This window comes from Vanrija pseudolonga, chromosome 3 (genome assembly GCF_020906515.1).
Source record: "Vanrija pseudolonga chromosome 3, complete sequence".
NCBI lineage: Eukaryota > Fungi > Basidiomycota > Tremellomycetes > Trichosporonales > Trichosporonaceae > Vanrija > Vanrija pseudolonga.
Genome location: NC_085851.1, coordinates 2,081,812 through 2,109,297, shown reverse-complemented (window position 1 = coordinate 2,109,297; position 27,486 = coordinate 2,081,812). Strand labels below are relative to the sequence as shown.

The following is a 27,486-nucleotide window of genomic DNA, read 5'->3' as shown; positions in this document are numbered from 1 at the left end:
GCGGCGGTCATCCACAGGAGCAACAACCAACTCGGCGTCAACCGTCTTTCATCCATCAACCTCGCGTCACCGGCCTTCCGTCAAAATGGTGCGTCCAACCCTCGCAGCTGCAGAAACCCGCAGCCTCGCTGACGCTCGGCTGCTACTGCTGCTGCTACTGCAGGCCAACCTCTCCCTCTACACCGTCACGGCGCTGCTCATCCTCGACGCGGACGGCAACCGCGTCTTGGCAAAGTACTATGCGCCGCCGCACGACACGGCCGGCACGTTTGCCGCCGAGCTGGGCGTTGGCGCCGGCGGGCCCGGGCAGGCTGGCTTGCAGACGCTCAAGGAGCAGCGCGCGTTTGAGAAGAGCGTGTGGGAGAAGACGCGGCGGGGGGCTGGTGAGTCGCCGAGTGGGCGCGCGCAGCGCGGCCGCGAGGCTTAGTTGCTCTTCGTTATGCTGACGCTGCCGCTCTTCCCTTTCAACCACCGCCGCGCAATGTGCCCTCCCGAACCTCCGCACAATGTGTTGTCCCACGCAGGCGACATCCACCCCCTCCCGCCGCACCTCGTCCTGTCCCGCGCCACCACCGACCTGCACTTCCACATTGTCGGCTCGCTCGCCACGTCCAACGAGCTCATGCTGCAGGGCGCGCTGACGGCGTTCCACGACGCCGTGAGCCTCTTGCTCCGCGGGCAGATCGAGAAGCGCAACGTGCTCGAGTCGCTTGATCTCGTGCTCCTTGCTGCGGACGAGACGGTCGACGATGGGTGAGTCGCGTGCGCTCCACGGCGCGGCGCGGTGCGCGGGCGTCGTGGCCTGCACTGCACACTCCGCGCCGCTGCGCCCCACCTACGCGCCTCGCTCCGCTCGGCGCAGCGCTGACACCTCCCCCAGCATCATCCTCGAAACCGACGCCGCGGCCATCGCGTCCCGCGTGTCGCGCCCCAAACCCGACACGACCGACATTGTCATCAACGAGCAGACGCTGCTCAACGCTTGTGAGTGTCGGCGCCGCCGCAGGCGGCGACGATGTGTCGAACGCCGCTCACCCCCCCCCCAGACTCAACGTTCAAGGAGCGCGTCACGCAGCGTATTGGCCAGCTCTAGGAGGCAAGCGAAACCGGCTTCGCCGGCACACAGAGACAGAGGCAGATGCGCCATGGCCCAGAGGCTGCGCGCAAAGTTGTGATAGGATGCACGTATACTATGGCTCTGTGGGGTGGGGTGAGATTTTGGGGGGGAGACTGGGGAGGGATGTAGGTGTTGGAGGTGCCGACGACTCTCGTGGTGTTGACGGCTCTCCCTCCTACCACTTCTTGGTAAACGCGACTAACCGCTGTCTCGCTGTGCTGTGCTTTTCTAGCTCCCCCACTCTCTGACCCCGCACACCTCGCCCGCCTCGCTCCGCTCGGCGTCCTCGGCGTGCCTACTCAACCCATGCATGCCTGTACAAATCACCTCAACCCGGCCACACCGCTTAGTACGAGCGGCCGAACAACGCCCATCGCTTAGCCTTCTTGTCACACTGGATGCACTTCTGGTTCTCTCCATCGGGGAAGTCACCGAAACGCTTCTGGTCAAAGGGAAGGCAGAGCGACTTGGCACCCGCAGAAGGAGCCTTCGAGTCCTCGGCCTGGCCGGCCATCGACTCGGCCTTGGAGCGGTCCTTGATGTCGTCCTCGCACTGGGGGTCCTCACACCAGGGGATAACAAGCGCCGACTTGGCGTTGAGGTTGGGCACAACGTCCTCCCACTTGAGCGTGTGACGGAGCGAAGCGTTGTACTTCTCGAGAGCGCGGTTGTACAGCGCGGCCTGGATGTCGTCGAGCGACTTGCGGACAACGTTGACAATGTCGTTGAGGGGGTACGACTCCTTGTGGTTGTCGTAACGGCGAACGGCGAGGGTGGTGCCGGCAGCAATGTCACGGGGGCCGAGCTCGAGACGAAGGGGAGTACCACGCAGCTCGTGGTCGTTGAACTTCCAGCCGGGAGTGTAACCGTCACGGAGGTCGGCAACGGCACGGATGCCACCGGCCTTGAGCTCCTGCTCAAGCTTGGTGCATGCCTCGTAGATGGCGTCGTTCTTGCCCTCACCCTTGGTGAGACCGACGGGAACAATAGCAACCTGCTGGAGGGCGACCTTGGGGGGGAAGACAAGACCCTGGTCGTCACCGTGGGTCATGACCATGACACCAATGGTACGGGTGGAGAGACCCCACGAGTTCTGGAACACGTTGATCTTGGTGTCCTTGCCAGCCTCACGGTCAGCGGCCGTGGCCTTGGGGTCCTCGACGTAAATGTCGAACATCTTGGAGAAGTTCTGGCCAAGGTGGTGCGAGGTACCGCCTTGGATACCACGACCAGTGGTGGGGATGAAGCCCTCAACAGTGGTGGTGTAGTCGGCACCGGCAAACTTCTCGTTCTCCGACTTGATACCGGGGATGACGGGGACAGCGAGGATCTCCTCGTAAACGCGGCGGTAGAGGTCGAGAATGTCGCGAACCTCCTTGTCGGCCTCCGACTTCTCGAGGAACGCAGTGTGACCCTCCTGCCAGAGGAACTCACGGGTACGCAGGAAGGGCTGGGGGTTCTTGAACTCCCAACGAACGACCGAGTTCCACTGGTTGAGCTTCAAGGGGAGGTCACGGTGCGACTTGATCCACTTGGCGTAGTAGGGGTACATGACAGTCTCGGACGTGGGACGGATAGCAATGTGCTCCTCGAGGTCGGAGCTTCCGGCCTTGGTGACCCAGGCGACCTCGGGGGCAAAGCCCTCGATGTGGTCCTTCTCACGCTCAAGACGAGCACGCGACACGAACATGGGGAAGTAGCAGTCGTTGACGCCGAGCTTCTTGATCTCGTCGTCGAACCAGTTCTGGATCGTCTGCCAGATGGTGTACGAGGTGGGGCGGAGAATGTAGCAGCCCGAAATGTCGTAGTAGTCGATCATCTGACCCTTGATCAGGACGTCGGTGTACCATCCGGGGAAGTCCTCGTCCTTCTTGTACTGGATAGCCATCTCGTACAGGTCGTCGTCCTTCTTGGCGACGGCGGCAGCAGCGGCGGCCTTGGGGGCCTCCTTCTGGGCAGCAGCAGCCTTGGGGGCAGGGGCAGGCGCGTTGGCCTTGAGCTCGACAAAGTCGACGACACGGACAGCCTCGGGCGAGCCGGCAATCGACTCGAGGTAGGCCTTGACCTCGGTTCCCTTGACGAGAACAGTGGTGGCAGAGGTGGTCAGGTGGAGGGCAAACTCCTCAGATGACGAGGCGATGGCGGCGTCAAGGAGGAGGAAGAGAGTGGCGGGAACAGGGGCAGGGAGGGGGAGGGGAGAGACTGATAGGTCAGCGCAATCATTCCCAGGTTCCAGCTACCCACCGTCGTCCTTGGAGGCGGCGGAAGGGATGACCTGCTTGATCAGGTCCTCGTTGGCGAGACGAAGCTCCTTGAGCTTGAGGAGGTTACCGATGAGGCCCGACGAGGTCTCAGTGTCCTCCTTGGCGACAACAAGCACGGGGGTGGGCTCGGCCGTCTTGGCCGTCTTGGGCTTGAAGAGGAGCTGTGCGTCGTGTCAATAAACGCGCGGCGGTTCGGTAGGAGGCGGCAAGAGGCACGCGCCACGCACCGTCTTGGTGATGGCGACACCAGTCTTGCCAAGCTTGTCGAGCTCGGCGCGCCACTCGGCACCGCCCTTGACGGCAGCGTGCTCGATGACCTTTGGCGCCGAGATGTTGAGGGCGCCGAAGCGCGCAATCACGTCCGAGTCGGAAACGGCGGCCATGGTTGGGAAGGGGATTCGTTCCTTTTTTGGTGTTGGGGCGGACGCGTAGAAGCGGATGTGCTGGGTGGCGACGATGCGGGCCTGCTGCTGCTGCTGGTGTAAAGGTCTAGCTGCTCTTAATAAAACCGCGAGTGGGCGGAGGAGCATGCAGTTAAAGGTGGGAAGGGGGAGACAACAAGGGGGTGATTGTTGGCGCGTAACTTGACAGAGTGCGAGTCGGCTCAAACCACATGTAGCAGGTACCACCCGCCAGGCAGCGACGAGCACCGGTAACGCGGCGGGCGGTGATGACGGCTCGCGGTTAAAAATGCCACGTAATACTTTGTCCGATCAGGCACGGGCGTAGCCGGGCAGTGGTTTCGGTGGCAGCGCCGCCATTGTACCCAGCTGGACAACAAGTGAGAAGACCACGACTCATGCATGCATCTGATGGTGATGGAGACAAACTAAAGAGGTATCAATGTGCCACTAGGTCAACAACCGAGTCGTATTCACGTCTCTCGAGTCGATAAGAAGTCGAAGTCTCCCCACTTCCGACCTTTACCGGTGGAGGCCGAGGAAGATGGGGCATGGGCGATGGATCTGCGCGACAGAAGCGCGATCGGCGTGTCTAACCATGTCTGTGGGCAAGAAGCTTGGAGCCGGGGCTCGACGTATCGACCTATCTCGAGCCAAGATCGGTGTGAGATTGCGCGAGTCGTGTCACTGGCGATTGCTGGCTCGTTGGTTGCCCCCAAAGGAGGCCCAGCCGAGCCCAGCGACTTGAGGACCTCGCGACCTCTGACCCCCTGCTGGCCTCGGGAACGATGTTTGCCATTCGATGGAATGGGTTCACGCATTCTGAGCAATATCTCAATATCTCAGCAGTTCTGTCTCCTCTCTTGTGCTCCGTTTGATGCACACACGAAGGTTGAATGCCATCGTCGGAAATGACGTCACCGCCAAACAGTGCCGTAAATTTCGCTTAGCTCTTAAATCCGACAGCTCAAATCAAATGACGTGGACTTCCTTGTCAGTTCGAGAGGTAGCACCCAGCTTGCTGGCCTCCTCCCCTCTGCCAGCCCAGCCTGCCTGCCAGACCGACCGCCCGCCCGCCCGAGCACCCGCCTGCTGCCTGCTCGCTCGCCGTTGACATCCTCGTCGTCACCAGCACTGCCCAGCAACCCTCAACAACTAGATCAAAAATGTCCGCCGACCTCCAGTGGCTCCTCGTCCGCAAGTGGAACTCGTTCCAGCGCAAGGCCGTCAACGGCCCCGTCTTCTCGGCTGAGAAGGTGAGGAATTGAAGGAAATTTGGGTGTGTCTGCGCCGGTTCAAGTCGTCACGTCGAATTCGTCAAGCCTCGATCCGACCGCCGATAGCGAGAAGGAAGGAAATGATTCGGAGGGGAGGGAATGGGCATGGCATTGGAAGGGATGAGCTGGAGGAGCTCAGTGGAGCGTATGTTGGGCGGGAAAGAGGCCTGAGGGTTGGCTGGACTGGATCGAGGACCGACAGACGACCGTGACGACCACGCGCTGGGCGGCAGCGACAGCACCGACGACGACGACGACGACCACGGCCCGGCGTAGACCACCCATCACAAACCCAGACACCCACTAACACTTTCCCAGGGCAACCTTGTCAACCTCCACTCGGGCAAGTACTCGGGCCTTGCCAACAACAAGGTCATCGACATCTCGGCCACCCCCGAGGGCGCCATCAAGGTGACCAAGATCACCGCCGACGGCCGCAAGGTCGCCTCGACCCAGAAGTCGACCACCCTCCGCCGCTCGACTGGCCCCCGCCGCGCCAACAAGATTGCCGCCGTTGAGACCGCCTCGAAGGGCTTCCGTGCCGACCTCCGCCCCGTAAGTGTTGGCCCTCCCTGTCTACACCCCCGCAGCCGCTCTAGAACTCCCCGGACTATCCTTATGAAGGGCCGAGCGTATTAGGCTTGCCAGAGCAACTCCGGGCATGGGGACCCTTCGAGTCCTGCGGCGCGTCGAGCGTCACGGGCGGTCCCTCCCTCGGCACATCCCAGCCCCCGCGTTTTGTGTGTGGCTGGACAACCTACTGACACTACCTCAGGCCGCCGTCGCCCGCGCCTCGGCCCTCTCGCGCGCCGCCCGCCGCTCGGTCAACCCCCCCAAGGACTTCCCCATCAAGACCCGTGGCAAGAAGGCCGTTGTTGCCGAGGAGAACGCCATCGAGGTCGACTAAGCGCATTTAGTTGAGACGACGGTGTTGTACGAGAGGCATTGGGCGCTGGACTAGGTGCGCTGCCCGGCCTGTCCGCGCCTGGGAGGACGTTTTTGGTAGTTGAGATGTTTCATGCCACATCCTCCGCATTGAACAAGTGAAGGCAGGGGAGAGCAAGGGAGGAGATGGGGCGCGGAGATTGGAGCCAAATGAGGCCGAGGGACGCGTCATGGAGGTGCTATGCTCGTCGCGTCCAGAGCATGCTCTGCAGAGCAGATGTGAGCATGCACGCTTCACTGGATGGGCTGCGTTGGCGTGCCAGACAGAGGACGTGATGAGCCACATCACCGCCTCGGCACCACGCACCACCGCCTCCAAACCAACACCCACACCCTGCATAGTCTCTACATTTCTACTCCGACTCCACTCACGCCTACTCGAGCGTAATCGACATCATCTTGACCTCGTCAAACGGCCGGTCGCCCTTATCCGTCTTGACATTCTCAATCGCGTGGATCACCTCCAGCCCGCCAACAGCGCGGCCAAACACGCTATGCTTGTTATCCAGATGTGGCGTCGCCACCGTCGTGATGAAGAACTGCGACCCGTTCGTGTTTGGCCCCGCGTTGGCCGACGACAGCGTGTACGGCCTGTCGTGTTTCGCGAGCGGCGAGAACTCGTCCTCGAACTCGCCGCCCCAGATCGACTCGCCGCCGCTGCCCGTGCCCGTCGGGTCGCCTCCTTGCAGCATCTGGCGGGGGTCAGCGGTTGTGTCTTGTCTTGTCCGGCCCAGAGCCCTCGCTACTCACAAACTTCTTGATGATGCGGTGGAAGATGACGTTGTTGTAATACCCGTTCCGCGCGTGCGTCGCAAAGTTCTCGACCGTCTTGGGCGCAATATGCGGGAAGAGCTTGAGGTGGATATCGCCCATGGACGTGTGGATCGTCGCGGCGGTCGGCAGTGCCGCCTTGGCGGGCGCGGCCTCGGACAGCGCGACGGTGCGCTCCTCGTGCGTCGGGCGCTCGTTGAACACGTCGCGGTCGCCGCCCTTGACGTCCTCGCCCTTGTCCCGGCCGAACATGTAGAACCGGGGCTTCTTGTACGCCGTCGCGAAGAGCGTCGGGTCGCGGACTGCCTGCTCCTGTAGCAGAGGGTTTGAACTGGCTGCCATCGCGACCGTCTGGATGCCCTTCTTACTCGGCGCTCCCTGGAACAGGCTCAGGTTGAGGAAGCGCAGCGTCTCGTCCTTGCCAATGACGCGGGCGACCTGGTTTGTAACCGTGTTCACGACTGGACGTCAGCTCGTCCCTGCCTTGCCCCACCCACCCTTGATGCCCAGCAACGTGGGGTAGAGCACAAAGTTGCCGCTCTCATCCCACACCGCGTTCTGCGTGCGCAGCGCGCCGCCCGGACCGCTCTCGTCGCGGTCGAGCTCGCGCTCGGTCGCAAGTCGGCGGCCAAAGTCCATATCGTCGAGCTTGAACACGGCCGTGCCGGCCTGCTGCATCTCCGAGATGGCAGTCAGGCTCTCGTCGTACGTGCGGGTCAGCTTGCCGGTGAGCGTGTTGAAGATGTGCACCGCGCGCGAGGGGAGCGCAATGGCCGCAAAGTGCGAGTTGGACGGCGAGAAGGTCAGCGTCGAGAGGATGGTCTTGGTCTTCTTGAAGTGGAACAGGTCGGTCGACGACTTGAACTGCCACATGCCGGGGAGGGAGGGCACGCCCCATGGCTCGCTGGGCTGCCAGTACTCGACGAAGCCTGCCTCGTCTGCCGAGATGACGACGTCAAACTTGGGCGAGTACTGAGGAGGTGTCAGCGCCGTCCAATCCGTGTCACAGGCTGGCAGCAGTAGCACTCACGACCATGAGGTGCACAGGCGCGCGGTGCACCTTGTCGAGCGTGAACAGCGGTGTCGAGTCACCACGCCCGTCGTATATCCGAATCGTAGGCGAGCTGACGTCGCTCACAGCGAGCAGAGGCTGCCCAGCACCAGGCGCATGGACCCAGCAACAAGCCTTGGGCGTGAACCCAAACTTGAGGATGTTGATCATGTCGAAATTCACCACGTCGAACACGCGCCCCTCGCCATTCGCGCTGATGCTCGCGAACAGGGCGCCGTCCTCGCTCGCGCTCACCCCGACGATCGCCTTGAGCGACGTGCGGTAGTGCTTGACGAACTCGATGCCTTGTTCTTGCTTCTTCCACAGCTTGAGGTGTCCGTCGACCGAGGTGGTGATGATGAAGTTTGTTCTGGGAGGTGTTAGGCTGGCGCGGGGAGAAGGGGGAGAGGGGGGGGGGGGGTGCCGGTTGAGGACAAGGTAGAGCAGACAACCAGCAACATCGCGATCGACGACCAACCCCCTCTCCCACATCGTCGCGCGACACACCCCAACCCCCAACCCAACCCACACGCCAACTCACCTCGTCACAACGACATAGTTGACATTGTCGCGGTGCATAAAGCTCTTGTAGTACCAGTCGGCCTGTGGCAAGTGCTCGAGGTACAGCCGTTCATGGGGGAGGACAGCGCGGCGCTTCTTCCTCTTTCCCCCAGCGGCACCGCCGTTCTCCCCTTCGTCGCCGCCAGCGTCCGGCATCGGGCCTGTCGATCGTCAGCTCGCCGCCTACACGCACACAACGCACCAATCTCGTCGTCTGAATCATCGTCAACGGGCACCGCGGGCCCCACTTCGTCCTCTGACGCGCTGCGCGCGCGCTTGCCCAGGGCTGATTCTTCCGACATGGTGCTGGTGTGGATGTTGACGAGTTGCGGCTCGAAATCGAGTTCCTAGTTGTCGTGTGGTCAGGTCACGTGTTTGACACCATCCATCATCAATCGCCACCATGTATCGACGACCTCTTCGACCTCTACTATCCCTTCAGCCTCCGTCACCCTCGCACACTCGCTTCGCTCGTGTGCTCGCTAGATTACTGCTAACATGCATGCTATACTTCCTACAAATACAACATTTTCCCAGTCTACTCCTTAAAGTAATCCACAAACATTGACTCGTGTCGCAGCCGGCTGTTGCGCACCACGCCATAGACGTGCAGGAACAGGCGCGGGAACTTGAACGTAAAGTAGTGCAAGAAGCCAGCTGGTAACGTGCCAAAGTGTCTTTGTGCACTGGGCTCAAGATCTTGGTAGTGGTGTTTCTGCGTGTGTCAGTGGGTGCGTGATATGATCGCCAGTCACCGCCTCGCCTTCGGCGCGGCGCTGCGCCTACTCACTTTATTCCGCATTGCGCGCAGCAAATCCCGCACAGTGTTCCCCTTGTACTTGCGGTACTTTCCAAGGCTGCTAGTGAACACCTTGTCCATCCGAGAGTACCAGTCCTTGCCGACGACGGCCTGGGCGTCCTCTTCGAGCATTTCCAGAGTCTTCTCGGGCGGATCCGTCTCCATGATCTCGAAGCGGTCCGACGCGTCGCAGAGGAAGCTCAGGCGCTTGGCGGGCGTCCAGAAGAACGGATGGATCAGGCAGTCGGCGGTGCCAGGGCGCTCATCAGGCTCCATCGAAAGCAAGTCGCCAATCAGCGCCTGGGCCTCGACGCCCTCCTCGCCTAACACGGACAGGTGGTCCATGTTGACGGCATCGCCCTTGACAATGTTCGACTCGCGGTTGTACGTCTCGCCGAAGGGGTGCTCGCCGCCCATGAGGACCCAGAAGTACAGGCATCCCAGGGCGAACAAGTCTACAGCCTTCGTGAGGCGACGCGACGGTCCCCGCTTCTCGCCGTCCTCCTCCACCAGGGCAGTGAGGTCGGCAAACGAGCCGGATGATGAGGCCGCGCTACCAGATGACGAGCACGAAAGCACGGGGTCAAAGCCCTCGTTGAGCTTGACCTGGCCGCGGATGCACTCGGGCGCACGCCAGCCAAGTGACCCAGCGAGGTTGTTTGCAGTGGGCGCAAACGACGACTGGCCCTGCTCAAGTCGACGAGCAAGACCGAAATCTGAAACCAGCATTTTAAGCTGGCCGTTGTTTGCCCTCGACACGAGAACGTTTTGAGGCTTGATATCACGGTGGATAATCTTCATGGCGTGAAGGTGCTTCAGACCACCAGTGATCTGATGCAGCGCCTGCTTCCTGTCGAGAGCCGAAGCCAGCTCCAAGTGTCGATCAGGAGTCTCGATCAGGTCGGCCAGGGAGGCCTGGCACAGGTCGAGGGCAATGTAAAGGAAGTTGTCTCTTCGCTCCTGGCAGTAGTATCGGATAACGTTCGGGTGGTCGTCACTAGCCTGGAGAAGCTTGACCTCTTGGCTCGCTAAGCGAACAAAGTCGGAAAGCAGTCGCTTGACGGCGACAGGGCGGCCACCCCAGGTACCCTTGAGAACAACGGTGCCGTGCGAGCCAAAGCCGATGACCGTGTCGGACACAGCAAGGCGCTCCTGGTCGTCGGGGAGCTGTGTCGACGAAGATGTCCGTGGCAGATCGGGGAGCGGCTTCTCGTCCATCTTCTTCTCCTCGGAAGGAGAACCGCTGTCGTCCCGGTCATCGTCGTCATTGTCCCCGTTGGGCTCGTCTTGAGGGCCAACCGAACCACGGCGACCACCCTTTTTCCTTCCACGAACACGGCGCCGAGTGTTCTTCTTCTTTGGTGGCGTCCCAGGCTCGCCGTCGTCGCCTGGTGGTGTATCGAAGCGAACAGTCGGAGCGGTAGCCGACTTTTCATCCACCACAGCAGTCACGTCCTTGACCAGGAGCGGGGTGCGCTCAGTCTTCTCGGTCAGGTCCACAACAATCTGTGGCTTGGGCTTGCTGAGGCGGAAGACGGTGACTCCGAATACTGCGAGTGCACCAACAACCGTGCAGAAGAACCACAGCCAGCCCTTCTTGACGTGCACAGGTGACTCGTCGTCGTACTCGTCAGGGGCAGTGGTAACCGAGTTGTCCTCCTTGGGCGGAGGGTCAAGTAACGGCGGAAGCTGCCTCTGACTCCTACGCTCGGGGTCATCTTCAGAGAGGAGGAACGAGGCGTTCACAGGACTGCTCGCTGGGCGCGGCGGAACGTGAATGAGAGCGATGATTGGGTATGCTGACGAGGACTGCGCGAACAAGAGTGAGCGAGCAGGCGAGTCCTCTGGCTTGGACACGTTTGGATCAGACTTGTCCGAATGACTGGAGTCGGGGGCTGGGAGAGCCTTGCGCATGGGAATGCTGGCAATGTATGCCGAAGGCGGCTTGTTGAGCTCGCTCGCGTGGCCACCAGGCTGACCACCAGCGGGGACCAATGTCGCCAAGTCGACAGGGGGCTGTGGAAGAATGATCGGGTTGGCGCCGCCTGGCGAAATCGGAAAGACAATGTCATAGACTGCGACGCTGATGATAAAGTTAGCGGCCGCCCTATTGTGTCTGCCAAGTCTCGTGACCTACCCCACAGCATCGAGGTAGCGATTCCACTTGCTACCCTTGCTCTTCTCGAGACCCATGATCATGCCGTCGTATCCAAGCTCTACGCGAGTGAGATTCGCGCCACCAGTCCGGGCCCAGTAGTCGGCCAGAGTGCGGTCGAAACTGTTGGGAGTGTAGGTCGAGTACTTGAGGTCCTGGACGCCGACCGATTTGGCCGGTGGAGGTACCGACAACGCTTCACCATCTTCCGTCTGTGTAGGATGCGTCCGGATGGTGAGGCGGTAATCGGTGCGCCCCACAAAGAGCGTGTCGCGACTCCGACGACCATTCCCCTCGAGGTCGTCAAGGAGATCATTTTCGCAAATCGCGTTGCTGCCCGACATACTCTCGAGCGCTTTTTCAGACGAGAAGCATTCGAGCTGCTGGCCGGTGCGCAAGTCGAGCGTCAACAGCGAAGTGTGCTTGGAGCCAGTAATTGTTGTACGGGTAGTGCTGCTGGGAACAAAGTAAGGAGTGTTCTGCAGGCTGTGGGTTGGTGAGCGACCATGTCGGCAACTTGCGACCTACATCTGCTCCACAGTGATAGGAAGCTTGCGAAGCTTGGGGGCCTGTCCCTGTTTTGGAGTGGCCTCGTCGTCAAAGGCGTACAGGTTGCCGCTTAAAGGCTCGACAATGTACTCTTCGGCGCCTTTGCGGTCGCCGTAGGTGCCTCCTCCGACCAGAGGCTCGACACCATCGCGCAAGGTCCAGAGCACAGTGCCAGAGTCACGGGCCACGGCATGGAGTGCACCGTCAATGCTCGACACGAGCACAAACGGCAGGACCTCGACCTCAAAGTGCTCCTCTGCCTGGGCAAGGAGCGGGAGGTCGGTGGCCGCCGCCGCCGGCTTTCCGCTGCCGCTGCTACTCCGCACAGACCGGCCTGAGAGGCTAGGGAAGCCGAGAGCAAAAGGCGCTGGGTCTGGGCCTGGGGATGGGTCTGCGAGGGTCGCGCATGCAAGCAGCAAGAGGACAGAGGCGAGGAGAAGGGTCGTAAGGAAGGTGATGTGCATGGCGAGGTGAAGGGGGGTTTAAGAGTCGGGTAGTCAAAAGACGGGTCGTGTTGCAACTAAGGTAGAAGACGGCGGCGGCGGTGCAAGCGCTGCGCGCTCATCGCTCGGTGTGCCGGCGTCAACGTCGAAGACTTGTGGATAAGTTGGGTGTTGGTTGGGGGGTGGGAGGGGCGTAAGTAGTAGCGCCGAAGCGCGCGTCGAGCAGAGTCGTGTGTGTGTGTTGTTGGGAGAGAAGAGTGAAAAGTCAAAAGATATGCGCGCGCGCGTGAAAAGGACGAAGGAAGGATGGTTAATGTGAAAGCGAGAATGTGGGATGGGACTGTAGGAGGGAGGAGGAGGACGGTGGGTGGGTGTGCTTAGACAAGGGGAAAGGGGCACAAGGGGAGGGATCGTGGGCTGGGCGTTTGCCGGGCTGGGCTGGGCTGGGCTGAGCGGGTTGCGTTTGGATGCCTGGCCGCCGACACAGGGATGGATGGGTTTGTGCATGGCGCAAGGACAGAGGCGCGCAGTGCTGCTGCCCGGCAGCCAGCAGCCCATCAGACACACACACCTACTTGCTTCTATTACGGCAAGGCACCTTTTGACTTTTTCACTTTTAGCCCTCGTCCTCGCCCGGCTGTTGGCCTAATACACTAATGCACTTTTGACATTCCTGTTTACATCTTTTGTAATCGCGGGCGACGATGGAGCAAATTAACCTTTTTCGCGGGGTTCGCGCACTGGGCGGGCATCTTTGTACGACTTCTCTGGCCCACCGCCCCAGGCACTGCGCGGTGCTGCTGCTGCACTGTTCAGTTCACCGCCGCTGCCGCCATGCTTTTGCGCCACTGAGCCAGCCCGACTATTGATGGTTGATTCACACAAGCCACCGGCGTGTGGGGTATTGGAGAGCGACCTGGGCAGCTGGGCAGACGACTGGGCAAACTGTGGGCAGGCGACAGACGGCTCAGGCAGCTGTGTGCGCAGGGAGCGCGACAAAGGTACTTCACACAACCAGTGGCCTTATCAATAGCACAATTGACTTTGACTCTTGCACACGAGACCGAGTCAAGCCCAGTGACGAAAAATACACTTGTAAAATTCTGACGCGGACATGCATCCATTCTCCACCTCTGTCTTCAAGATTTCGCGACCATAGACGACCACCACAAGCAACCATACGAGCCGCACCTTGCAGTCGTCAACACCAAGCACACCCACACCACCACCATGTCGACGACGCGAGGAACAAAGCGCTCAGCCGACTCGGCCCCCAGCAGCGGGCCAAAGTTCAAGTCGGCAAAGTCGGCCAACTTCAAGGGCAAGTCGGACGGCGGCAAGCCCAACAACAAGCCCAGATGGGACCACAAGGCCAAGCCCAGCAACTTCAAGGGCAAGGACAAGGCGCCTGCCGAGCAGCAGCAGCCGGTGCAGAAGCGCAAGCGGCCAGTGACGCAGGGCGGTGGCGAGGACGACGACGACGAAATGTCGGTCGACGAGCAGGACGACGACGAGTACGACGAGGGTGCTGCCCCCGAGGCTGGCGCAGGCGAGGTCGAGAAGAAGGGCAAGATGACCAAGGCTGAGCGTGCGGCGCTGCACGCCGCGCAGCCCCACCGGACGTCGCTCCTCCCCTCTCACCCCCTGCTGCAGGACACCCTGCTCCCCCTGTGGGAGACGGCCCGCCGCTCCGACACGCCCAAGGACGAGCGCAACGCCGCCATCAAGGAGCTGTGGCAGGCCGTCAAGGGCCGCGTGGCCGAGATCTCGCGTGGACACAAGGGTGGTCGCGTGCTCCAGACCGTAAGTTGCTCTACTGCGTGCGTACCCCAGCTAACTTTCCCCAGATCGTCAAGTACGGCGGCAAGGAGGAGCGCCTCGGCGTGGCCCTCGAGCTCGAGTCGCAGTGGCGCGAGATGATGGAGTCAAAGTACTCCAAGTTCCTCATGTCCAAGCTTATCCGGTACTGCCCCACGATCCGCCCCAAGCTCATCCCGCACATCACCAAGAACATTACGTCGCTCATCTTCCACGCGCACGCCATCTCGCCCATCTCGGACTTTTACGACCTGTACGCTTCGCCCAAGGAGCGCAGGCTGCTCGTCCGCGGCTTCTACCCGCGCGAGGTGGCGCTGTTTGACGGCGCGGGCAAGAAGGCCGAGATTGACGTTGCTGGTCTCGAGGGCGCGCTCGAGGCCACGTCGGAGACGGGCCGCGAGCGTGTCCTCGACGGCGTGGAGAAGACTGTCCTTGACATGTAAGTGGTCGTAAGGGGGGTGTGAGCGTGGCGTGGCCGAGCTGACTCGGCAGCTTCAACAACACCCAGAAGACGGCCCTCGCCCAGTCCATCTTCCACCGCCTCGTGTCCGAGTACCTGACCTGCATCTACCGCTTCCTGGAGCCCGAGGCCGCAGACAAGAAGATGCACGAGCTGCTCGCTGCGTCGCTCGAGTCGCTCCCCGAGATCGTGCACACCAAGGACGGATCTGCCGTCGTCCGCGAGCTGCTTGTGCGCGGCAGCGCAAAGGACCGTAAATCGATTCTGCAGCAGCTGCGCAAGCACATTGAAGCGATGAGCAAGGACGCCGACGCGCAGCTTGTGCTCTTCACGGCCTTTGACGTGGTCGACGACACCAAGCTCATGGGCAAGGCGTTTGTCGGCGACATTGTCGAGCAGGCGTCCAGCCTGACGGGGGACAAGAACGGCCGCCGGGCGATCCTGTACGCGCTCACGCCTACTGCCTCGCGCCACTACCTTCCCTCGACGCTCAAGGAGCTTGCCGCGAGCGCCGCTGCCGCCCGCGAGGCGGGCACGAGCAAGAAGGACCCCGCCGTGCGCCGCAAGGAGCTGGTCGCACACGCTTCCCCCGGCCTGCTCAAGCTCGTCGCCGACAAGGCCGAGGAGCTCGTGCGCGACCCGGGAGCCGGGCTCGTCGTGCAGGAGATCATGGTCTACAGCACGGGCGACAAGGGCGACGCGATCGCCGCGCTGGTTGAGCCCCTCCGCGTGCCGCTGTCAGGCGACGGCTCGCACCCCATCGAGCTGGCGCACGCGACACGGACGTACAAGACGCTGCTTTCCGGCGGCCACTTCAACACGGCCACCAAGAGCATCGACGTCGTCGACGACAAGCTCTCCCCTGCGTTCGCTGAGGCCTTCTGGAAGGCCATCACGTCCGACGAGGCCGGCGGCGCCACCAACGCCATCAAGGTCGCTGCTGTTGCGCCGTTTGTCGCCGTCGAGATGATCGAGGCGCTCAAGAAGACGCCGGTGTGGAACGACGCCAAGGCTGTGCTCTCTGGCGCCGACGCCCGCGAGGCCATCGCCAGCAGCGAGATGAAGGGCGCCAATGTCCTCTCTGAGCGCCTAGCCGCGCTCTAATAGATTAGTAGTGGGTGCTACATAGGGTCTGATCGTTCTGTTCGTAAAATCGTACTGTACAACAATGCATGCTCGTGGTGACTAGTGTGACAAAGTGTGTAAATGTGTGGGGCTGAGGTTGGGGTTGGGGTTGAGCTTGGGCTTGTTGGGCTGGCTTGCGGGGCCGGCGGGTGTGTTTAGTGCTTGTGGTTCTGCCGCGCGTCAAGGTTACAGTCGAGCCGGGATGCGAACTGGACGCACCGGTCGGGTGTTTGCGCTGCGGCTCGAGGCGCCCTCCTCGGCCCTCTGCGCCTCCTGCACGCCATACTCGTCGACCGAGATGGCGGGCGCGCCAGCGGGGCGCTTCTTGAGCTCGCCGCGGAGCATGACGCCGAGGCCCTTTGCGCCGCGGCCGACAGTCAGGAACTGGTCGACGGGGGGCGAGGGCTGCGAGTAGATGCGCGTGAGCGTCTTGTGCCAGCGAAGCTGGTTTGTGAGGTGCGAGAGGAGCGCGCCCTCGGGTGATCCGCAAATGTTGCGCGTCGTGATCGGGTCGAGAATGACCGGGTCGCCTTCCTTTGCGTGCGAGAAGATGCAGCGCTGGAGCGTGTCGGCAAACTTTGGCACGGCGTGCAGCATGAGCCGGGTGTGGTATGGGCATCTGCGCAAAGGGGTTAGCACGGGCGTTGACACATGTTTGAGCGCGTCTCTGCTGCTCGAGGCCTGGGCCGAGCGGCTCGTGTGTGTACTCACGGCATCTTGACTTCCATGACCGGGTTGGCGAGGGTGAGCGACTGGAGTCGGTCGATGAGCTGCTCGACGGCCATCGAGGTGCCCGTCACGCTGAGCACTTTCGAGCTGTTGATGACGGCGGCTTCGGCCCAGTCGCCCTGGCCCTCAACCTCCCACTCGTGCTGGAGGGCGTGGACCTCGTCGAGGATGAGCTGCATTGCGCGTTTCCGGCGCTGCACGTCGCCCCACTCTCCGAACGGGTCCTCAAACGGCACGCTCTGCGAGGGAGAAGAGAGCGAGTGGTAGTGCCTGGCCGAGAGCACCGTGGTCGAGTGCCGCTGGTTTGGCAGCGAGGCCGGAGCCGCGGGCAGACTCGCATACATGCGTGCGAGCCGCACACCGGTTGTGAGGTCCAGGCGGCCGCTCGCGACCAGAGCCGTGAGCGTGCCGACGAACCCGTGGCCGGCGAGGTAGCCGGTTCCCCTTGGCAGAAGAGACGACGAGCCCGAGCGCTCCTGCAAAAAGTGTCAGCTATTGTATGTATCGAGCTGCCAGCGGCGGTGCGGCGGCGGCGGCCGCCCAGTCACGCCACATACCTGTTCGGAAGCGAGGATGGCGATCGAAGACGAGAGGATGAACGCTGCCGTGACGTCGGCGCGGGCCATGAGCTCGTCCTGGGCAAGTTAGCTGTGCTCCGTCTCGCATTCGCCAACTCACCAGAGACCGGCCCTCGACCCATCCACGGAGCCAGCCGCGCATGCCGTGGCCGCCGCCACCCTGGAGCATGCCTGCAAACTCCTCCATGCCTTCAGTCCAGTACCCGATCGTGGCGTCGGGGTTGAGGAGGGCCTCCGAGGCCTGCTCCCAGACAGCGATCGAGGACGGGGTCGCTGCCTGCGGTGTGTGTGGGTAGCTCCCCTGCGGCTGTTAGCTTAGGTCCAGCTTGCAGCGACTCACAAGACCGGGGAGGATGAGCGCGCGGCGGGGCGTCTCGTCGCCCGAGAGCACGGAGAGCGGGCCGGCCTTCTTGAGCCATGCGAGCCAGTCCGTGTTTGACGCCGAGGTGGACGCTGCGCGGCGCCGTGGGTCGACGGGGGTTGGTGGGAAGAGGCGCGAGAACGAGCGTGTCTGTGTCTGCCTTGATGGCGCCGGTGGTGGTGCGAGGCTAGTCGTAGTGGCGAGCTGCAGTGCGGTGGGAGGCGTGGGCTGCCTTGGCCTCAGCCGTGTGATGGTTGCGGGTGGGCGCATGGTGGTGCGGGGGAGGGGAGGGAGGGGGGCGAGTGGTGCGAGGATGAAGTGCAATGTTGAAGTGGAAGTCGAGGAAGGTCGTGTCGAGTGGAATCGTGTTGTGGTGAGTGGTGGTGGTGCTTCGGCGGACCGGTGTAGCGTGAGTAGAACAGGCTGTAGCCACCCGGCTGCCCGTGTCCTGCCTGCCTGGCTGCTGGCTGGCTGCCTGGTGCCGGCCCACGCAACCTGCCCTTTTCGGGCTCAACAAGTCGACTCGGACCGTCGAGTAGCACTACAACCGGGCACTGGCACCTTGCCTTGCCTGCGACGGGATCAAATTCGCAACAACACGGCGAGCTAATTGCCCGGCATAAATCGGGCAGAGCGGTTGGATCAAAGGGAACAGTGGCACGGAACAAGCGTGCCGGAGTCCCATGGCCCATTCTATTACAAGTAGCTCCAAAGTCACGGCGCCCACTGCCCCCACCACCGGCGGAACTGCCTGCTACTACGGAGGAGGTCGCACACAACGCGGAGCCAGCCGGGGCACACGAGCCCCGCGAGCTATGCCCCACGACACGATGGAGCTCATCACGTTCAAGGTGTAGGTACAGCGACACACGCGCACGCGCACGCGCACGCCCGGCCGGCACCCGGCATGTCGGGGCAGATTACTGACCCCAATGCCGCAGAACCGGCGTCGTGCAGGTTAGTGCAAGAGTGGCACCCAAGCCCACGCGACTCCCACAGTGCCTCACGCCTCACTCACCACCCCACACACAGGGCGTCAGCTTCCGGTACTACACGCAGCGCGAGTAAGCCCGTCGCGTCGTGCACGCTGGCGATGTACAGCTCACCCTTCACCCCCCAGGGCACTGAGCCTCGGATTACGCGGATGGTGCCATAATCACCCCGACGAGAGCGTCGAGGGCGTCGCCGTCGGGGACAAGGACGAGATCGCGCAGTTGTGAGTGGCGTGGCGCGAGTCGTTAGTCCGCCATCGCGACCTTGGCAACGGAAGGAGCGCACCGGCTCATCGCAGCACAAAATACCTCCACCGCGGCCCCAAGTACGCGCAGGTCGCGCACGTCGATGTCGTCAAGGTCGCCCAGCCGAGCGAGGCGCAGATCGCTGAGGCTATGGGCGAGGGGAGTGGCGACAGGCAGTTTGAGATCCGGCGATGGAGGGGGTAGCGGGTGTCGTCATGCGGTGTGCCAGATCGATCGAGGTGATGCATGTTAGATCGTTGTCAATTCCGCGCCGCTCGCCAAAAGTACGTCGAATTTGCTCTGATGTATGCATTGTAGTGCAGGCCCCTCGCTGCGCTCGCGTCTACACCTCGTTGACGTACCCCTCTCTCGCCCAGACCCCGATCCCCGCCAGGCTCCGCAACATCTCCCCCTCCTCCTCCTCGCGCTGCTTCTCGCGCTCCAGCTCGACCTTGTTGCGCTTGACGCCCTTGCGGCGGATAGGCGTGTTCTGCTCGCGGTCACGCACCGCCTCGGGGTCGGGCACGAGGTGCGCCAGCGCCATGGGGACCACGGACGCCTTCTGCGTTGCGCGCGCGGGGCGGCCGCGCTTCTTCGGCAGGCTCGACGGCGGGGGCTGTAGCGCCTCCGCGCGGACAAGCAGCGACAGTGGTGGCAGCGGCGCGGGCGGAAGCGTCCCCGTCTCCTTGTACATCTTGATCAGGCCCTCGACGTACGAGCGTACCTCGACGAGCGCGCCGCGCTGCGCATCCTCTGCGTCCTCGGCGTCCGCGTCGTCCAGCGCCAGCAGCGCGAGCTCGGCCTTGCGGTCGACAATCTCGCGCTGGATGTCGTCCCTGCTCGCCTGGAGTCGGGAAGCAATGTCGCGCAGCACGGCGGTTTTGCGCCGGTCCGAGTCGACGGCGGCGATCGTCCGTGCAAGGTCGCCCGGCACATTGGCGCTGTCGGCAGGCGGCGGCGCAGAACCAGCCTTGCACGCCGCAATCTGCGCCTCCTGCTCGGCGATCGCGGCGCGCGTGGCTTCAATCTCGGCGTGCAGCGCCGCAGCCGCAACCTTGAACGGGTCCGACTCGTAGTCTGCTGGAAAGGCGGGAGTTCGAGAGGGCGCGACGCGCGCAGTGAGGCCATATAGAAAGTCGGCGGGCGAGGCGGCAGCCTCAGTAGCGGGGGCGAGCGCAAAGTTCTGCGCGGCCTGCTGCGCGGCGGCCTCGACCGCCGCCACAGCGTCCTCGGGTCTCTGTTGGTCCAAGTGCTGCTGGAGGCTCTCGAAGCCGAAACTCGCGAGCTCAGCTTCGCTGACGGCAGCGGAGGCGAGCTCGCGCAGGGTATGCTGTGGCAGCAGGTCGCCTTCGAGGCTGTCAACGACTGCCCCGCCCTCCATCGCGAGGATAATTCTCCTCAGGCGCTCGTTCTCGGCCCGCAGCGCGGACGAGGTGACCTCGAGCGCGGAGGGGTCGACCTTGCGCGGGCGGCGCGGCGTGTCGTCTGCCTCGGCCTCGGCGTCCTTGTCGAGCTCGGGATCCAGGTCGACGCCTAGCTCTGGCACTGCGTCGTGAATCTCGGGCTCGATTACTGGAGCTGGAGCGGGAGCTGGCTCGTCGGGCGGCGCCGCCTCGATCGCGCTCTCGAGCAGTGCGTCGGCGTGCTCGGGGAGGAACTCGGCGTTCGTGGGGAACAGCGACCCCAGGTTGGACAGGTTGGGCGGGAGGTGGTCATTGTTCGCCTCGGCGGCGTCGGGGTGCGACATGGCGGCCAAGGGGTGGGGTGTCGTCGTGCTGCCCGTTGTGGATGATGGATGGACACGAACCAAATAAGTAGCAGCATCATGGACGCAGACAATCTCAAGATCGTTGTTGTTGACTGACATAGTATATTTATGGGCCCTGATTAGCACGTGGCCGCCACCCGTTCCGAGCGCTGGGAGCCAAGACATTTCGTTTAGGAATGGCCCGGATTGTCCTGAGTGCTTAAAGCGACAAGCAGCAGGCGCGGCGGCAGGCAGGCAGGCAGGCAGGCAGGCAGACAATGACGACGACGACGAGCATCAGCCATCAGCAGCCATAACCTTGGGCAGCAGCAGCAGCCACGAGCCACCTGACCTCATACATAGTAGCGAATATCCTTATGCAGGTTAAGGAACGTGGGTCGCCGTCTGTTCGTATCCGCTGCCGCTGTGCTCTCCGCCAGGGGCACATCGGAGGATGCGATGGGGGAGGCGGCATGACGATGTGCCGGCTATCCCGGCACGCTCAGCGACTGCTGGCTCACTGATTGCACTGTACGCGCTCCTGCTGTACGCGCACTCGGTTGCTTGCACAATGAAGCCACCGCGCGCAATTAACCAGCCGACCTGTCGAGAGCGGCAGTGCGTGCGTGCGTTGTCCGCCACGCCCGGCGCCCCGCTGCTCCCGTCTCGTGTTGCTGCGATTCATTGTAAGTACTGCTGCTGTCAACAGCCAAGCAAGTGCCAGTGCCAGTCAGATCGACTATACGACTAAGCGAGTGTGCGCGTGCCAGGTCATGTTGTCGCGGGTCCAGGCCTGCCATGGTGCACTGCACGTCGCAGCAGCAGTCATAAACCAGTCTCGCCAGCAGCCAGCCAGCCAGCCAGTGGTGCCATGTCACACCCTGAATGCTGCTCCTTTTTCCCTTTTTCCCTGGGCGCGTCTGGCGATTTCTTCCTGGGTGACAATTGCCAGGCAGCGAGCGGCTGCGGCAGTAGTCAGGCCAATGCAACCCACCTGGCCACCTGCCCAGGTGATGATGCTTTCCAGTCCTAACCAGTCAGGCAGTCTTGTTGCCCTTGCTGCTGGCTGATGCCGCCTGGCTGCTTAGCTGCCTGGCTGCCACCCACATGCTGCGCTGATCCACTCACTTTGACTCCGCCGTCCACCGCTGGCTGGCTGGCTGGTCTGGCTGTCTGCTGCGTCTGTCTGTCGCCGCCTCCGCCTTGGGCCCTTGCTTGTGTGCCTCCCTTGGCTCTGATGCCTTGCTGGCTGCCTTGCCGGCTGCCGCCCCCCCCCCTCCACCCCCCAACTCAACTCTGTCGCTTCCCGCCCGCTTGCCAGTTGCCTTCCCCCCCCCGTCCGCCGCCCCCGCCCCGCCCGCCTGCGCCGTCGCGCGCATCAGTCTCCACCAACACCAACCACCACCACACCACCACCACCACCACCACCACACCCGGTTCAACCGCGCACCACCTACAATCACCACCACACCTTCCTCGCAACACTACACATCCCATCCTCCCCTCCACTGCTGCAATCCAGCATCACACGCAGCAACTAGACACACCCACCTACGACTGCCGATTACACCGCACTGCACAGCACAAGTGCATGCATTCAACACACGGCACTTGAGCGACAAACACGCAAGACACGCCCCACGATCCGCCGCCCCCCCCTTGCCCCGCCGTCGATTACGATCACGCGCACACGCCGAGTCAGCGGAGACACCACATCCCCCCCTCCCAGCCTCCCCACCCCCCTCTCCTTCCTTCCTTTAACCCAGTCGCCCCCCATCTCTTGTTTGTCTCGCTCACCCCCACACGGCCCATTGAGATTGTGCAGCAGCCCCCATCATCCAACCTCGTGCGCGTAAAGAAACCATCCCTGGCATAGTCGCTGCAACACCAATCGTCCTACTACTCTACACACCTTCCTCCCGCTACCCCACGCCAATCTAACCACCATGGGACAGTCACCATCCAAGAAGATGGGCCGCACCAGGTCCAAGGAGCTCTCGGCAAACGACCTCGCAGACAGCTTGGCATCCACAAAGCTAAGCTCTGGACCCGCATCCATCGACTCAAGAAACGGTAAAAGGTGGGTCGACTACAACGCGGTGCTGCCGCCGCCGCCGCCGCTGCACCGCAGGCAGACCGGGGTTTGGCAGCCCGCCGCACCCGCGCGCCGCAACATGCTGACATACGCGCCAGTGTATCCAGCGGTTCCGCCAGACCTACAGTTTCCTCGGGCGGCTCATTCGACTCGTCGCCTTCGCTGCGATCCCCGAATGCAGACTCGCCGACCTCTGATGGTCAGCCCTCCTCGCCGGCTACCCCAACCATTCTCACCACTGGACCCCGCGCTCCATTCCTTGGCTCTTCCCCACCTCCCTCTGCAGACTCACCCACATCGCCAGGCCGCCCGGCCTCGCCACTTGGTCATCAGCACTCCAACTCGAACGCGTCTCTTTCGCCCGGCAACGCCTTAACGGCAACTGTTAGCCGGACTAGCATCACGGGCAGCGTCCCCGGCCAGTCGCTCGATGTTGACAACATGATCTCGAGACTGCTCGAGGCGGGCTACAGTGGCAAAGTCACAAAGTCGCCGCCCCTCAAGAATGCAGAGATTGCCGCAGTGTGCGCCGCCGCGCGCGAAATCTTCCTCTCGCAGCCGACTCTTATCGAGCTCAGCCCACCCGTCAAGATTGTTGGCGATGTCCACGGCCAGGTAAGACACGGCACACGACACCGCGCGATCGTGCTGACTTCCTTTAGTACGCCGATCTTATCCGCATGTTTGAAATGTGCGGCTTCCCGCCCCAGGCAAACTACCTCTTCCTCGGCGACTACGTCGACCGTGGCAAGCAGTCGCTCGAGACGATTCTTCTTCTCCTCTGCTACAAGATCAAGTTCCCCGAGAACTTCTTCCTGCTCCGTGGTAACCACGAGTGTGCCAATGTGACGCGAGGTGAGTTGCGAGATCACGTTGAGGGGGGGCGAAGATGATGTGAGACGTCAAAGACAAGATGCTGACACACCGCGCAGTGTACGGATTCTACGACGAGTGCAAGAGGCGGACGAACATCAAGACGTGGAAGACGTTTATCGACGTGTTCAACGCCTTGCCCATTGCGTCGATTGTTGCTAGCAAGATCTTCTGTGTGCACGGAGGTCTCAGCCCCAGCCTGCAGTCGATGGACGACATTCGCAGAATCCAACGGCCGACCGACGTTCCCGACTATGGTCTGCTCAACGACCTTGTGTGGTCTGACCCGTCGGACACGGCACTCGACTGGGAGGACAATGAGCGTGGTGTGTCATTCTGCTACGGCAAGAGCGTCATCAACGCATTCCTGGCCACGCACGACATGGACCTCATCTGTCGGGCGCACATGGTCGTCGAGGATGGCTACGAGTTTTACAACGACCGGACGTTGGTGACTGTCTTCTCAGCCCCCAAGTGAGTTATTTATTCTCATTCGCCAGACTGAGACTGACCCCCCGCAGCTACTGTGGCGAGTTTGACAACTTTGGTGCGGTCATGTCAGTGTCCGAGGACCTGTTGTGTTCCTTTGAGCTGCTCAAGCCACTCGACGGTGCCGCCCTGAAGAAGGAGATGACCAAGTCGAAGCGCAAGAGGTGAGCGGCAGAAGTTCTGAGCAAGCGCTAACCCCCGCAGCCTGCAGAACCACCAGTCGCCGCCAAACAACCCTACAGCTCAAAGCTACTAAGCTGTCTACACGTCGCCGCGGCGGCCCCATCGTTGTTGTCGTCTCCCTTGCTCATCAATTCACACCACCACCACCCCTTCCACCCGGTCCCCGGGCGCGTGGGCGTGTAACTGCATTGCAACGCATATGTTTGTGCATCTCCCTCCACCGGCCCCCCCAATCGAATAATTATCCACACGTCGAGCTCTGTCTGCAAGACGGTCGCTGTACCATATTGTCGCCGACTCGACCTTGATTCGCGCTTCCCAACCACCACTATCACCACTACCACCACCATTCCGCCACCACCAGCTTCCAGCCTCAGCCTGTCGCCGCCTGTCCGTCGTCTTGAATTGCACTCGCCTGGTATCAGCAACTTGTCTGGTGTGAGCCTAGTCGCCCGGCCCAACGACCCTGCCTACCTTGTAGTAGTAGGGCCTCTGGGGGCAGGCGGCTTGTGCTGCACAGACTTGAAATGTACGATTTAGCACAGACGGGGGGTGTGGGTGTGTGGGCGGTGGTGTATGTCGCCGCCGCCGCTGTGGGGTATTACTTAGACGCTGCGCGTTCCAAAGATCGAGGACTCTGTCTCCAGTTCATATTAGTATCGTCAAGGGTTTCAGTCATGCATCAAAGTACAAGTATACGGCGTGGGGGTGGGGGTGGTTGTCGAAGACGACGTGGACTTGTTCCCGATCTCCGCCGAGATTACCGACGACCACTTTGCGTTTTTCGGACCGGCGATCACGGTTGGACACGATCCATCACACCACAAACACACGACCACGACCACGATGCTCGCACTGCGGATAGCCCACCGGCGGGCAGTGGGCGCGGCGTCGCGGGTAACATTACCACCATCATCGCTGCTCAGCTTCAACGCCGAGGCGGGGTCGAGCAAGCAGGCGGCGTTCCAGGTCCGCACCTTTGGCGGGGTCAAGTCGACGACCGTGCCGGGGAAGCGGCGCAACGCGCCGAACAGGCTAAAGGCGGTGCGCAAGGCCAAGGAGTTTGCCGCGGCCGTGAACGCCGACGGGCCGGCCAGCAGCTCTCCACCAGTCGACCGCGAGACCCTCCCCGGTGCGACCGGCGCGCCAACGCTCGCAGACCTGCAAGCGCTCAAGCCACGACGCGACTGGGATCGCACGGAGAACGCAAGCCAGCGCGAGGCCGACGTGCATGCGCGGATCTACGCGCGCACGTTCGACGCAGTGGACAAGGCGTTCGTCGTCGGACAGCTGCGCGAGTTTGCGAAGGAGCTCGGGCTGCAGGTCGGGAGCAGGCGCGCAAAGGCCAAGGTCATCGAGGCGATTCTGGCGTCTTGGGGGTGGAGCAAGGTGCTCCCTGTGAGCAATGTCGTGCGGGGGACGAGGGGTGAGTGCGGCACTGGGGCAAGGCTGACGCCGTGCCAGAATACACCGTAACCGCCGCCGAGCTGTTCCTGCTCCAGCGCGACGCCGCCGCGTTACAGCGGATCAACGACCTCGGCGTGGACATCTCCGCCGCCCCGCGCGAGGGCGAGGACAACGTGTTCACGCTCACGGGGGCGGGCGGCGCCGACGACCTGGACGAGCTGCAGCGGTTCCTGCGCGACCGCAAGGTTGTGAGTGTCGTCGTTGGGGAAGTTGGGCCGCGCTGATGCTGGTGCAGCGGAACATTGCCCTCGGGTGGCCTGCGACCGAGATGCGCGGGTGGACGCCGAGCCGCGAGACGCTCGGCGGCGTCGCACGCACAGCTGGCGCGTTCGTCGAGCGGGTCGGGTGGGGACAGTACGTCGCGACAGGCACGAGCGTGACCGACGTCGAGCGCGCGCGCGACCTCGTGTTGCTGGCTGCGGCGCGCGCGACGGCGCCGACGCCAACATTGGCGGTGGCGCTGCCGTCCGCGCTCGCGGGGCACGACGACCCGCGCGCGTCGCTCGTCCCGCACGGCATGACGCCCAGCGCTAGGCCACCATGGGACGTCGGCGCGCGTGTCGCCGGCCGCACGCTCTTCCGCTTCGTGCAGACCGACGCTTTGGCCGCCGGCATTGGCGCGGCGGAGCGCGCGCAGCGGAGCGCACACCTCGACCATGCCGTAGTCGCGCCGCTTGGCGCTGGCGAGGCGAGCTCGCTCGACGAGGTCGCGCGCGGCGTGGTTGATCGCGCGGAGGTCCCGGCTGGCGACGGTGGCGAGCACCACACGCTTACGTTCCGCTTCGGCCACCTCCTGACCGCGTCTGACGCGGCTCCGGGCACCGCGGACGCCCTGCACGGCCCTACGCGCGGCACGTGGCCCCTCACGCGGGACGGGCTCGCCAGCGGGCCGTTCGCGACGCTCTCCACGCCCATCTTCGCGCCGGCCGTCCCGCCCGCGCTCGTCTTCTTCCCGCTGCTCAACCCGCCGAAGCGCGAGCGCAGAGTGGCCTATGTGGCGGGCGACGGGCAGCGCCTGGCAGTTAGCTACGAGTACCCGCGCACCGCCGAGCCCGTGGCCGCCACGACCCCCGCCGCCGAGCCGGCATGGTTCACGCGCCTCGACGAGATGATGAAGAAGGTCGAGGCGCCCGCGTACGCCGCGGGGAATGAGGACATGGTGTTCGACCTCAAGGCGCTCGAGACGATCATCGACGACGGCGGCGGCGAGGCCAAGCCGGCCGCACCGGCGCCGCTGGTCCTCTCGGCGCGGCTCGAGACGGAAGCAGCCGCCGACGTGCTCTTCCCCGCCCGGCCGACAGACGCACGGGTACTCGGCCGCGGCGTGCGCTCGCTCGCGGTATCCGACGTGCCTGCGCCGCTGGCGGCGTTCTTCGACGCCGTGCACGCCGGAGGGGAGGCGGCGGGCAAGGTGCCCCTCGGCGACTTGGACGGCCTGCGGTGCGGCGTGGCTACGGCCGAGGCGGCGCCCAAGCTGCCTGTGCGGCAGGAGGCGGTCGACGAGGAGTGGACGGCCGAGGACGACGACTACGTGCCGGGTGCGGAGGTGGCGCCGGAGGAGGCAGCAGCACCGGTGGGGGAGCCAGCAGCGGCGTCTACCGCCCGGCCCATTCTGCCCCCCGCGTCGGTCGAGCTGAACGGCACGACGTACCTCCTCGCGTCGGACGAAGTGGCCGAGGTGGTCGAGTCGGCCGACGTTGTCGGCGCGCCGACGCTGCGCACCCTCAGCGTTGCCGACCTCCGCGGCGTCGTTGGCGGCGTCACCCTGCTCGCTGAGCTCGAGGTTGACGCGCTGCCCACGGGGGCTGGCGGCATCGCTGTGCCGGCCGAGGTGTGGCCTGAGCTCGCGAACATTACGCGGGTTGTGCCGAGTGATGCGAAGCGGTCGGGCGTGGCGATGTAGGCGGCCGAGCGCAGCGAGGCCGCCGCGGGCAGGAGAGATAGGCATAGACGCATAGCATTGTGGACGTGGACAGGTATAACATGCATG

General features: G+C 63.1%; 11 protein-coding genes across 12 annotated transcripts; 6 read left to right on the top strand and 5 right to left on the bottom strand.

The window, feature by feature from the left end:
* Positions 1–45: 45 nt before the first annotated feature.
* Positions 46–1,196, top strand: RET3 (Coatomer subunit zeta). The gene is made up of 5 exons (XM_062770929.1): positions 46–88; positions 164–383; positions 525–753; positions 881–984; positions 1,047–1,196. The coding sequence occupies exons 1-5, from the start codon at positions 86–88 to the stop codon at positions 1,091–1,093; spliced, it is 603 nt and encodes a 200-aa protein (XP_062626913.1). The 5' UTR covers positions 46–85; the 3' UTR covers positions 1,094–1,196.
* A 213-nt stretch (positions 1,197–1,409) lies between these two features.
* Positions 1,410–3,953, bottom strand: prs1 (Putative proline--tRNA ligase). Its single transcript, XM_062770928.1, has 3 exons — positions 3,609–3,953; positions 3,362–3,542; positions 1,410–3,319 (listed from the first exon to the last, which is right to left on the bottom strand). The coding sequence occupies exons 1-3, from the start codon at positions 3,909–3,911 to the stop codon at positions 1,464–1,466; spliced, it is 2,340 nt and encodes a 779-aa protein (XP_062626912.1). The 5' UTR covers positions 3,912–3,953; the 3' UTR covers positions 1,410–1,463.
* A 971-nt stretch (positions 3,954–4,924) lies between these two features.
* Rpl28 (60S ribosomal protein L28) lies at positions 4,925–6,102 on the top strand. The gene is made up of 3 exons (XM_062770927.1): positions 4,925–5,038; positions 5,378–5,614; positions 5,835–6,102. Exons 1-3 carry the CDS (start codon positions 4,949–4,951, stop codon positions 5,964–5,966), a joined length of 459 nt encoding a protein of 152 aa, XP_062626911.1. The 5' UTR covers positions 4,925–4,948; the 3' UTR covers positions 5,967–6,102.
* Positions 6,103–6,330: 228 nt separating this feature from the next.
* cyp15 (Peptidyl-prolyl cis-trans isomerase cyp15) lies at positions 6,331–8,696 on the bottom strand. Its single transcript, XM_062770926.1, has 6 exons — positions 8,590–8,696; positions 8,368–8,548; positions 7,806–8,196; positions 7,273–7,747; positions 6,755–7,236; positions 6,331–6,696 (listed from the first exon to the last, which is right to left on the bottom strand). The coding sequence occupies exons 1-6, from the start codon at positions 8,687–8,689 to the stop codon at positions 6,379–6,381; spliced, it is 1,947 nt and encodes a 648-aa protein (XP_062626910.1). The 5' UTR covers positions 8,690–8,696; the 3' UTR covers positions 6,331–6,378.
* Positions 8,697–8,869: 173 nt separating this feature from the next.
* Positions 8,870–12,632, bottom strand: ppk4 (Serine/threonine-protein kinase ppk4). The gene is made up of 4 exons (XM_062770925.1): positions 11,870–12,632; positions 11,324–11,827; positions 9,178–11,269; positions 8,870–9,102 (listed from the first exon to the last, which is right to left on the bottom strand). Exons 1-4 carry the CDS (start codon positions 12,352–12,354, stop codon positions 8,926–8,928), a joined length of 3,258 nt encoding a protein of 1,085 aa, XP_062626909.1. The 5' UTR covers positions 12,355–12,632; the 3' UTR covers positions 8,870–8,925.
* A 931-nt stretch (positions 12,633–13,563) lies between these two features.
* On the top strand, positions 13,564–15,715 carry puf6 (Pumilio y domain family member 6; the record flags this gene model as incomplete). The annotated part of the gene is made up of 3 exons (XM_062770924.1): positions 13,564–14,136; positions 14,181–14,590; positions 14,644–15,715. 3 exons carry the CDS (start codon positions 13,564–13,566, stop codon positions 15,713–15,715), a joined length of 2,055 nt encoding a protein of 684 aa, XP_062626908.1.
* Positions 15,716–15,922: 207 nt separating this feature from the next.
* LOC62_03G004401 (uncharacterized protein) lies at positions 15,923–17,674 on the bottom strand (the record flags this gene model as incomplete). The annotated part of the gene is made up of 5 exons (XM_062770923.1): positions 15,923–16,355; positions 16,448–16,941; positions 17,023–17,100; positions 17,144–17,344; positions 17,384–17,674. 5 exons carry the CDS (start codon positions 17,672–17,674, stop codon positions 15,923–15,925), a joined length of 1,497 nt encoding a protein of 498 aa, XP_062626907.1.
* Positions 17,675–18,117: 443 nt separating this feature from the next.
* Positions 18,118–18,913, top strand: acyP (Acylphosphatase). The gene is made up of 5 exons (XM_062770922.1): positions 18,118–18,257; positions 18,346–18,361; positions 18,437–18,468; positions 18,525–18,620; positions 18,696–18,913. Exons 1-5 carry the CDS (start codon positions 18,220–18,222, stop codon positions 18,844–18,846), a joined length of 333 nt encoding a protein of 110 aa, XP_062626906.1. The 5' UTR covers positions 18,118–18,219; the 3' UTR covers positions 18,847–18,913.
* A 72-nt stretch (positions 18,914–18,985) lies between these two features.
* On the bottom strand, positions 18,986–20,389 carry LOC62_03G004399 (uncharacterized protein; the record flags this gene model as incomplete). Its single annotated transcript, XM_062770921.1, has 1 exon — positions 18,986–20,389. The coding sequence occupies one exon, from the start codon at positions 20,387–20,389 to the stop codon at positions 18,986–18,988; it is 1,404 nt and encodes a 467-aa protein (XP_062626905.1).
* Positions 20,390–21,816: 1,427 nt separating this feature from the next.
* On the top strand, positions 21,817–24,723 carry pzh1_1 (Serine/threonine-protein phosphatase PP-Z). Of its 2 annotated transcripts, XM_062770919.1 has the most exons (7): positions 21,817–22,469; positions 22,583–23,099; positions 23,147–23,339; positions 23,417–23,831; positions 23,879–24,010; positions 24,051–24,465; positions 24,511–24,723. In XM_062770919.1, exons 1-6 carry the CDS (start codon positions 22,336–22,338, stop codon positions 24,100–24,102), a joined length of 1,443 nt encoding a protein of 480 aa, XP_062626903.1. In that variant the 5' UTR covers positions 21,817–22,335; the 3' UTR covers positions 24,103–24,465; positions 24,511–24,723. The 2 variants fall into 2 exon arrangements, with proteins under 2 accessions (XP_062626903.1, XP_062626904.1); XM_062770920.1 differs by having other exon boundaries at positions 24,051–24,723.
* A 112-nt stretch (positions 24,724–24,835) lies between these two features.
* LOC62_03G004397 (uncharacterized protein) lies at positions 24,836–27,399 on the top strand (the record flags this gene model as incomplete). The annotated part of the gene is made up of 3 exons (XM_062770918.1): positions 24,836–25,455; positions 25,494–25,684; positions 25,732–27,399. The coding sequence occupies exons 1-3, from the start codon at positions 24,876–24,878 to the stop codon at positions 27,397–27,399; spliced, it is 2,439 nt and encodes an 812-aa protein (XP_062626902.1). The 5' UTR covers positions 24,836–24,875.
* Positions 27,400–27,486: the final 87 nt, after the last annotated feature.

Bases quoted from the DNA above. Each gene is read 5' to 3' on its own strand.
- RET3 (XM_062770929.1), top strand. The intron at 754-880 runs GTGAGTCGCGTG...CACCTCCCCCAG, and splicing joins GACGAGACGGTCGACGATGG to CATCATCCTCGAAACCGACG. The intron at 985-1,046 runs GTGAGTGTCGGC...CCCCCCCCCCAG, and splicing joins GCAGACGCTGCTCAACGCTT to ACTCAACGTTCAAGGAGCGC.
- prs1 (XM_062770928.1), bottom strand. From the start codon at position 3,911: ATGCTCCTCCGCCCACTCGCGGTTTTATTAAGAGCAGCTAGACCTTTA. The intron at 3,543-3,608 runs GTGCGTGGCGCG...CACGACGCACAG, and splicing joins GTGTCGCCATCACCAAGACG to CTCCTCTTCAAGCCCAAGAC. The intron at 3,320-3,361 runs GTGGGTAGCTGG...CTGACCTATCAG, and splicing joins CGCCGCCTCCAAGGACGACG to TCTCTCCCCTCCCCCTCCCT.
- Rpl28 (XM_062770927.1), top strand. From the start codon at position 4,949: ATGTCCGCCGACCTCCAGTGGCTCCTCGTCCGCAAGTGGAACTCGTTC. The intron at 5,039-5,377 runs GTGAGGAATTGA...ACACTTTCCCAG, and splicing joins CCGTCTTCTCGGCTGAGAAG to GGCAACCTTGTCAACCTCCA. The intron at 5,615-5,834 runs GTAAGTGTTGGC...ACACTACCTCAG, and splicing joins TCCGTGCCGACCTCCGCCCC to GCCGCCGTCGCCCGCGCCTC.
- cyp15 (XM_062770926.1), bottom strand. From the start codon at position 8,689: ATGTCGGAAGAATCAGCCCTGGGCAAGCGCGCGCGCAGCGCGTCAGAG. The intron at 8,549-8,589 runs GTGCGTTGTGTG...GACGATCGACAG, and splicing joins TGATTCAGACGACGAGATTG to GCCCGATGCCGGACGCTGGC. The intron at 7,237-7,272 runs GTGGGTGGGGCA...GCTGACGTCCAG, and splicing joins CACGTTGCTGGGCATCAAGG to TCGTGAACACGGTTACAAAC.
- ppk4 (XM_062770925.1), bottom strand. From the start codon at position 12,354: ATGCACATCACCTTCCTTACGACCCTTCTCCTCGCCTCTGTCCTCTTG. The intron at 11,828-11,869 runs GTAGGTCGCAAG...ACCAACCCACAG, and splicing joins CCTATCACTGTGGAGCAGAT to CCTGCAGAACACTCCTTACT. The intron at 9,103-9,177 runs GTGAGTAGGCGC...TGACACACGCAG, and splicing joins TGCGCGCAATGCGGAATAAA to AAACACCACTACCAAGATCT.
- acyP (XM_062770922.1), top strand. From the start codon at position 18,220: ATGCCCCACGACACGATGGAGCTCATCACGTTCAAGGT. The intron at 18,469-18,524 runs GTAAGCCCGTCG...TTCACCCCCCAG, and splicing joins CGGTACTACACGCAGCGCGA to GGCACTGAGCCTCGGATTAC. The intron at 18,621-18,695 runs GTGAGTGGCGTG...GGCTCATCGCAG, and splicing joins AAGGACGAGATCGCGCAGTT to CACAAAATACCTCCACCGCG.
- pzh1_1 (XM_062770919.1), top strand. From the start codon at position 22,336: ATGGGACAGTCACCATCCAAGAAGATGGGCCGCACCAGGTCCAAGGAG. The intron at 23,832-23,878 runs GTGAGTTATTTA...GACCCCCCGCAG, and splicing joins ACTGTCTTCTCAGCCCCCAA to CTACTGTGGCGAGTTTGACA. The intron at 24,011-24,050 runs GTGAGCGGCAGA...TAACCCCCGCAG, and splicing joins ACCAAGTCGAAGCGCAAGAG to CCTGCAGAACCACCAGTCGC.